The following is a 9,260-nucleotide window of genomic DNA, read 5'->3' on the forward strand; positions in this document are numbered from 1 at the left end:
CTGGTTCAAATCCACTTCATGAGACTTAGTTACATTTCTTAAACTTACTCAGTCCCATTTCACTCAACTGAAAAACGGGGCTATCTCACAAGGCTCTTGTGAAGAGTAAATGAGCTACTACATGGAAAATGTACTTTGTACAATGTAAAGTTGCTACACAGAAAACCTAGCTTGGGCTGGGCGCTGTGGCTCACGCCTGTAATCCCAGCACTTTGGGAAGCTGAGGCAGGCAGATCACCTGAGATTGGGAGTTTGACACCAGCCTAGCCAATGTGGTGAAACCCTATCTCTACTAAAAATACAAAAATTAGCTGGGCTTGATGTTGTGCACCTGTAATCCCAGCTACTCGGGAAGATGGGGAAGGAGAATCGCTTGAACCTGGGAGACGGAGGTTGCAGTGAGCCGAGATCATGCCACTGCACTCCAGTCTGGGTGGAGTCTTTTTTGAGACTCTGTCTCAAAAAACAAAAGAAAAAGAAAAAGAAAAGAAAATCTAGCTCAGTGCCTGGCATATAGTTAGTGCTAATAAACGTTGGCTATTATTCGTTTCACTTTTTCCTGGCAGGCGATGATGAGAATAATGGTGATGATGAAATGATGCCAACTATGTGCCAGACACTAGTCTCATGTCTTGACTTGTGACATTTATTAATCCTTGTGACAAGCCAGGAAATCAATTCTGTTATTATCCTTATTTCTTAGAGTGGGGAAATGGAAGCACAGAAAGGGTAAATGTGCAAGATCACCCAGCCAGGACATAGAGGGACAGGATTTGAGCCCAGACCATATTGCTCCACCACTATGTCCTGCTGCCTCCATGCTGGAGACCCCAGACCCTTTCCCCAGTTCCTCTCCCCTCCTCACCCATCTAACCTGTTTGCAACATCCATAGGGGCTCCTTCCTGGTGTACCCAGATGGAGATGTGTCACGGCCCCTGGTCCGGGAGCGGCTCTGGGTCAACAGTGATTTCAACTTTGACAACGTCCTTTCAGCCATGATGGCCCTGTTCACTGTCTCCACCTTTGAAGGCTGGCCTGCGTGAGGGACAGGGCCCTGGGGTTATCAGGGGATAAGGCAGGGGTCTCTGCAGGATTGGGTTGGGATCTCCTGGGAATGGGTGGGAGTGTACCTTGGGGATGTGACAAAGGTCTCTTGAGACTGGATAGGGTTTTTCTAGAAAGTGGTGAGTGTATCGGAGGACTGTAGAGGTGGGGTTCCCAGAAGCTGGGTGGGAGTTCTTTGGGGACTTGAGTGAGGGATCTCCAGGAATTCGACAGGGGTCTCTAAGGGACTAGGTAGCTAGATAGAAGCCTAGAAAGGATTGGAGATGGTTTGGGGGGACAGAGTGGAGGTCTGAGGGGACTGGGATTGGTCTCTGAAGAAATGAAGCAGGAATTCAGGGATTTCTAGAAAGCTGTGCAGGTCTTTGGGGTACTCATTGTGGGGCTCTGTGGGAAGATGGAGTGGGGATTCAAGTTGATAGACAGGGATAAATTTACAGATCATTGGGGGCTTTTGTGGAAGTTCTGGGGAGGTGCATGAGGGGTCTCCAGATGGTTGGAGAAGGGGATATGAAGGTCTGTGGAAACTTAGGGGATTTCTGGGTCTTTGAGGGTCTGAATGGAGATTCTCTGGAGGACTGTATAAGGGTTTCTGAGGGCATGGGACAGAGGATTTGGACTCTTTGAGGGTCTGGCAGTGGTCTCTTAGAGTATGTATGGAGGTCCCAGGTGGTTAGGTCAGGAGATTCAGGGGTCTTTGGGGTGCCGGGCAGGAAACTCTGGGGTGTCTCTGATAAGTGGACTGGGGGTAGGTCTGAAGGGGCTGGGATATCCCCTCACCTGCCCCTACCTCTACCCGCTTCTGGCTCCGACAGACTGCTATACAAGGCCATCGATGCATATGCAGAGGACCACGGCCCCATCTATAATTATCGTGTGGAAATCTCAGTGTTCTTCATTGTCTACATCATCATCATTGCGTTCTTCATGATGAACATCTTCGTGGGCTTCGTCATCATCACCTTCCGTGCCCAGGGCGAGCAGGAGTATCAAAACTGTGAGCTGGACAAGAACCAGGTGACCTCTGACCCCTGGCCCCCTGTGGATGGTCACCAACCCTTCCCTCCTTGCCTCAGGACCCCACTGCTCACTCATGCCCTGCCCTGGTATGCAGCGTCAGTGTGTGGAATATGCCCTCAAGGCCCAGCCACTCCGTCGTTACATCCCCAAGAACCCGCATCAGTATCGTGTATGGGCCACTGTGAACTCTGCTGCCTTCGAGTACCTGATGTTCCTGCTCATCCTGCTCAACACAGTTGCCCTAGCCATGCAGGTCTGAGATCCCTGCCTGACCCCCGCCAGACTCCTGACCCTATTAGCTCCACACGATCCTTGGGAACCATTAGGAACACTTAAGGCTGCAAGTAACAAACCCCCTGCTAACTAACAGTGACTTAAGCTATAAAGACATTTGCCATATTTCTTCAAGTCTATGGCCAGTACTTGTAAGTTGCATCCTGATTTCAGAGATGTAAGAACGTGAAAAAAAAGGTAGCCAGTGGCCATTGTAAGTTGCCATTTATTATAAAATGCGCCCCAATTTCAGATATTCTAAAATGTAAAAAGATATGCATCCTGGAGTCAATGAATTGTGGTAATTATCTCAGGTATTGAGAAGTGCAGAGGTAGGTAGGCTGTTTGTTCATTGTTCATCCGGGACCCATGTTCTGTCTATCTTTCTGCTTTACCATTCTTAGCAAGTTGGCATTCATTCTCATGATTGTTGTTTCATGGTCACAGTTCCAGGCATCAAAACCACACTCAAGGCAGGGAGAGTTGTACCTGGGGACTCTCCTTATTTGATCCTTTCATTGGAAAGCAAAATATTGTTTACAGAAGCTGCTAACCAACAGCAGATTTATGTTTATGTCTCATTAGTCAACCTGGCCTTGCCTAGCTACAAGAAAAGCTAGGAATCAAAAACTAAACTTTCCAGTATCCACAATGGGAGGCAGACAGTGCAAGGGGTTTGACCAATCCACAGTGCAATCATGTCCCCAGACTCACCTCAGCCCAGGCCAGGGAATATTTGGTTGGGTGTGGGGGGTCTCTGCCTCAGGTTCCATCTCAACCTGATTTTCTCCTGCAGCACTATGAGCAGACTGCTCCCTTCAACTATGCCATGGACATCCTCAACATGGTCTTCACTGGTCTCTTCACTATTGAGATGGTGCTCAAAATCATCGCCTTCAAGCCCAAGGTGGCCCCCCGCTCTAGCCCCACACACCAGTGGATGAGTTCCTTGGGAGTGGAGTGTACTGCAGAGCTCTGGGGTTGGGGATGTGGGCAGCAACCAGGGAGTGAGTCTAGGGAGTGAGAAGGATTCAGGTGCAGGCCCATCATGTGATCCAAGCCAAGCCCTGCCTGCCTCCAGCACCCCCTACTACTATTGGCCCCCTACCCTGGCTTGCAAGCTTTGAGAAGACAGGGCAATACTTTTCTCCTGCCTGCAGCATTACTTTACTGACGCCTGGAACACGTTCGATGCTCTTATCGTGGTGGGCAGCGTAGTGGATATTGCCGTCACTGAAGTCAATGTGAGAACTGGCCTTTCCACTAATCCACTCTCACCCTACACACCTTCCCTCACCTCTATCCTGGGGCTCCCTTTCGTGTGGGTAGGTGGCTCCCACGCATATCCTCCCTACTCCTGGAGACTCAGTGCTTCTCATTCTAGCTCTATCTCTTCTGAGTCCCTGTTGGGTTCAGCCAAAGTTCCCCTCTACCGGCTTCCTCATTCCATTTTGTAACCTATCTACTGGCTCCACCATCTCCTGAAACGCGTCTCCTGTTATTTCTGTTATCTCTTTCATTGCCTCTACATTCCCCATCCAATGGCTCCGTCATGTCCACTGACTCCTGCTTTGGCTCCATCTTTTCTGATGACTTCATTGGCTTCATTTCTCCACCAACTTCATCGTCTCTGACACTGGCTCTTTCATGGCTCTGTCATCACCACTGACTATATCATTGGCTCCATCACCTCCATTGGGTACTACATGGTTCTGTCGCCTCAACTGACAATGCTGCTGGTTCCCTATCTCCATCACTGGCTTCTCCATTGGCTCCTCCATCGGTTCTCTCATCTCCATCATCTCTATGACACCACTGGATCCATCATTTCCTTTATTGGCTCCAATGTCTCTGATCCATCACCTCCTTTACTCTCTCCTCTCCCTTCCACTCCCATTACCAACTTTTTCCACAACCATCCTAATCCACTACCATATAAACTTTCCCATTGTCTCCTGTATAATGACCCCACCATCACCCCCTATATCTGCTCCATCATTTCTTGCCTTGTTCATTTGGGCCTATGATGTCATCATCTCCCCTATCACCTTTTTCTTGGTCATATCTCCCTCCAGAATGGTGGACACCTTGGTGAGGTAGCCCACCCTCATAACAAGGACTCTCTGCTTCTTTTCCCATGTCCCTCTGCCCCTCCATCCCTCCGGATTACCCTGGGGCCTGAGTGATTTGGGTACTGGGAGGGCCAAAGAATGAGATAGGGAGATAGCTGGAGTAAATGCAAACTGAGCATCCCTACTGCACCCCTCACCCTAGAGCTCTGAGGACAGCTCCCGCATTTCCATCACCTTCTTTCGCCTCTTCCGAGTCATGCGGCTGGTCAAGCTTCTCAGTAAAGGTGAAGGGATCCGCACATTGCTCTGGACATTCATCAAGTCCTTCCAGGTAATTCCCCACCCCATCCCTTTGACCATACTTCTCCCCCATTTCACACTTCTCAGCCTGCCCCTTTACAACCCTCAGAACTACATCTCCCAGCATGCCATACCCATTTCCAAATTATCATTCCAATTTTCTCTCTTTTCTGGGCTCTCAATTTCCAACACACCTCTGGCCTCACTGACCTTACTCTATCTACTTAACACTATGTTCACATTTGAGAGACACCGCAGTTGGCAGATCACGAGGTCAGGAGATCGAGACCAGCCTGGCTAACACCGTGAAACCCCGTCTGTACTAAAAATACAAAAAACTAGCCGGGCGAGGTAGCAGGCGCCTGTAGTCCCAGCTACTTGGGAGGCTGAGGCAGGAGAATGGCATAAACCCAGGAGGCGGAGCTTGCAGTGAGCTGAGATTGCACCACTGCACTCCAGCCTGGGTGACAGAGCAAGACTCCGTATCAAAAAAAAAGAGAGACACCACAGTCCTGGGCAGTTTGGAGATGGACTGCATCTCCCAGTAGGCCCAGGCCAGGGAAAGCAGTGCATTCTGGGGCTTATAGTTCTCTGCCTGAGCCTGTGCATTTATTCTCTGCCCCGCCCCCCCATCCCTATAGGCCTTGCCATATGTGGCTCTTCTCATCGCAATGATATTCTTCATCTATGCCGTCATTGGCATGCAGGCAAGTGGGGACCCTAGGAAGCATCCCTTAGGCACTCCTCTGCTGGCAGGGGATGGGGTAGGAATAGCCCCAAAGTAGGGGTGGCGGGTAGACAGACAAGCTGGACAGCCCTGGGTCAATCTACACATCTGTGAAATGAGATCAGCAGTGATGCCCTGTTTGTCAGGGTTATGAGGCTCCTTTAGGTATTAGGAGGTGTGAAATGGGTGGGGCATGGGTTCACCCCACTGACACAGCCTTGGTGTGTCCACAGATGTTCGGCAAGGTGGCTCTTCAGGATGGCACACAGATAAACCGAAACAACAACTTCCAGACCTTTCCGCAGGCTGTGCTGCTTCTGTTCAGGTGACATCTACTCACTCCCCTGCCACCTCATGCCCGTGGGTGCCCACACACCCTCTCTGAGCCTCAGACTGCTTGAGCTATGGGAATAACACGGCAGCATGGGGCTCCATACAGCCCGAGATGTTTCCTGGCTATGATGTGAGGAGTCTGTTAGAGTATTCTAGCCTCAGCCATTTTCTTTCTGTCTGTAAGACACATCCCCTTCTCAGGTCTCAGTGCCTCATCTGTAAGATGCAAACACGACTGTCATCAACATGGCCACACTGGCTGTTAAAATATTGAAATGTTATCTGTGCCAGATGTAGCCCCTGGTGAGAAGTAGGTCATCTCCTCATTCCCCAGTCCTCTCCCAACTCCATTTGCCATGACTTCATAGCCTTCCCTTCAGGATGCTACCCCTGTGTGACCCCCACCAGGTGTGCCACTGGTGAGGCATGGCAGGAGATAATGCTTGCCAGCCTTCCCGGAAATCGGTGTGATCCTGAGTCTGACTTCGGCCCTGGTGAAGAGTTTACCTGTGGTAGCAATTTTGCCATCGCCTATTTCATCAGCTTCTTCATGCTCTGTGCCTTCCTGGTGAGAACCATTTCCTAACAACAACCACCACCGTCATGGGGGCTGGCCCTGAGGGGCTCAGGGATGTGACGTGGGCAGCCCAGATCTTCAGAGTGGGTGAGAGGGCTGGTCTGATGACAAGACCAACCCAGAGACTCGTGACCATATAAGCCCACCCCAGCCTACCACCATCGTTCCATGACACTGTTCTGCCCTTCACCTAACCGCTCCCCTGCTCAATGGCCCACAGATCATAAATCTCTTTGTGGCTGTGATCATGGACAACTTTGATTATCTCACCAGAGATTGGTCCATCCTGGGCCCCCATCACCTTGATGAATTCAAGAGGATCTGGTCTGAATATGACCCTGGGGCCAAGTATGCCCTCTACCCCCTTACCTAGAATCCAGAGGACAATGCACCGCCCTACATAGTCCCCTAGGCCCAACACCTCCAACCTCTGCATCCCATTACCCAGTCAATAGATGCCCCAAGGTTTCCACTGCCTCATCCTCTGCCCTCTCTGACTGCCCTCCAGTTCTTCTCTGGCAAGCTCTGGGGTACTGGTGGGGGGAGGTAGTGATGAGCTGGTGGGGCCTTGAGAAAGGGCTAGAGGGGTTATCGCCAATCCACTGGTACCTCCCCACCTCCTCCAGGGGCCACATCAAACACTTGGATGTGGTTGCCCTGCTGAGACGTATCCAGCCCCCTCTGGGATTCGGGAAGCTGTGCCCACACCGAGTAGCCTGCAAGGTCTGTGCACCTGCCCACCCCTGGGCCCCTGAGAGAGCTATCACATGGCAAGGGTGGGAAGGGATGTGCCTTGCGTGGGGAGGGGTGTTTGATCACATCCTCAGAGGTTTCTGCCCCTTGACATTCATTCCTGCACACCCAGCATTTTCCCAGAGTGGGTTTCATGTCTCTGGTGTTCACAGAGACTTGTGGCAATGAACATGCCCCTCAACTCAGATGGGACGGTGACATTCAACGCCACACTCTTTGCCCTGGTCCGGACATCCCTGAAGATCAAGACAGAAGGTGTAGGGGAGAGGCAGGAGTGGGATCGTTCCTGGGGAGGGTGCAAGGAGCAAATTCACTGAATCATGGGCCCCACTCCTAGCTCTGAACCTCAAAATGGGTGACCGGATTCTCCGGGCCTGTTTCCCCACCCCCCATGTCCAATGGGGGCGGTGTGCATCTGCGGTAGCAGCTTGTGAAGTCACCCCTCCAACAGTGAGGGGGCAGCTGTGGAGGTTCTTCCTATTGGCTCATGCCCCACATCCTCCTCCAACGCAGGGAACCTGGAGCAAGCCAACCAGGAGCTGCGGATTGTCATCAAAAAGATCTGGAAGCGGATGAAGCAGAAGCTGCTAGATGAGGTCATCCCCCCACCAGACGGTAAGCTATCCCCGCCCCAGTTCCCCGCGCCAGCCCCTGAATGGCAGATGATCGCTCTCCACCACAAAACCAGCGCTGGGCAGAGGGCAAAGGGAAGTCCATGCTGGTGGGTAGAGAGCGGGGAGGCGGGCTGGGTCAGAGGGCCCCCGTGTGATCGTGCCTTCTTTCCCTTGCCCCTAGAGGAGGAGGTCACCGTGGGCAAATTCTACGCCACATTTCTGATCCAGGACTATTTCCGCAAATTCAGGAGGAGGAAAGAAAAAGGGCTACTAGGCAACGAGGCCGCCCCTAGCACCTCCTCCGCCCTTCAGGTCTTCGGGACAGGGCCTGGTGTGGACGGGCATGTGTGGCAGTGCTGTGGCTGACGCTGACCCCCATTTTGATCTTGTGAAACCCATGCCACAGATGAGGAAACTGAGGCCCCAGGCCTCACAGAGGGCCAGGGTGGCTGAAGGACTCCTTCCCCCACCCTACTCGCCTGCATGGGAAACAGAGAGGAAAGGTTCAGACCCTGAGCTGCCTGCTTACCTATTTCACCACCTCCACAGGCTGGTCTGCGGAGCCTGCAGGACTTGGGTCCTGAGATGCGGCAGGCCCTCACCTGTGAGGAGGAGGAAGAAGAGGGGCAGGAGGGAGTGGAGGAGGAAGATGAGAAGGACTTGGAAACTAACAAAGTGAGGACAAGTTTTCACTCTCCCAGGAATTTGATTGTAAAATACTTCCTCAATCCCCTGAGTGATTTTGACACTGCTTCTGGGAGGAAGCCCCCCCCCTCCTCCCCAGAGAAGCCCCCTCTGCAGTAGAAAAATATTTATTTGAGGCTGGGAAGGGTGGCTCATGCCTATAATCCCAGCACTTTGGGAGGCCAAGGTGGGAGAACTGCTTGAACCCTAAGGTTCAAGACCAGCTCTGGCAACATAATGAAACTGCCTCTCTACAAAAAAAATAAAAATTAGCTAAGAGTGGTGGTGCAAGCCTATAGTCCCAGCTATTTGGGAGGCTGAGGCGGGAGGATTGCTTGAACCTGGAAGGTTGAGGCCACAGTGAGCTGTGACGTGCCACTGCACTCCCGCCTGGTGACAGAACAAGACCCTATCGCAAATATTTATTTATTTATTTACTTGTTTATTTATTTGATATTTACCACTGCTGTTGGAGGGCAAGACCCACATTCATGCACCTGTGGGGGAGACACACTATATGGCCAAATAACTTAGCCAAAAAGTGGATGCAACACTCAGTCCTGTGACTCTCCACAGGCCACGATGGTCTCCCAGCCCCCATCTCGCCGGGGCTCCAGGATTTCTGTGTCTCTGCCTGTCGGGGACAGACTTCCAGATTCACTCTCCCTTGGGCCCAGTGATGATGACAGGGGGACTCCCACCTCCAGTCAGCCCAGTGGGCCCCAGGCTGGATCCAACACCCACAGGTATTGTCAAGTGTCTGGAGGTAGATTGTGAGGGAAGGCAAGGACTAGACACTGGACTGAGGCAATTTAGGAGGCAGGAAGTTGAGGAGGGTGGGAGG

General features: G+C 51.8%; 1 protein-coding gene across 1 annotated transcript; it reads left to right on the forward strand.

Annotated features, from left to right (window-relative positions):
* Nucleotides 1-899: 899 nt before the first annotated feature.
* On the forward strand, nt 900-9,162 carry LOC111532941 (voltage-dependent L-type calcium channel subunit alpha-1F; the record flags this gene model as incomplete). The annotated part of the gene is made up of 16 exons (XM_023199891.1): nt 900-1,040; nt 1,879-2,080; nt 2,178-2,336; nt 3,153-3,263; nt 3,517-3,600; nt 4,631-4,759; nt 5,370-5,435; nt 5,689-5,780; nt 6,197-6,356; nt 6,586-6,713; nt 6,992-7,088; nt 7,271-7,373; nt 7,632-7,733; nt 7,914-8,044; nt 8,282-8,407; nt 8,993-9,162. Coding segments are annotated over exons 1-16 (1,904 nt in total), but the record flags the coding sequence as incomplete, so codon positions are not given.
* Between the last annotated feature and the right edge of the window lie 98 nt (nt 9,163-9,260).

This window comes from Piliocolobus tephrosceles, unplaced genomic scaffold (genome assembly GCF_002776525.5).
Source record: "Piliocolobus tephrosceles isolate RC106 unplaced genomic scaffold, ASM277652v3 unscaffolded_5249, whole genome shotgun sequence".
NCBI lineage: Eukaryota > Metazoa > Chordata > Mammalia > Primates > Cercopithecidae > Piliocolobus > Piliocolobus tephrosceles.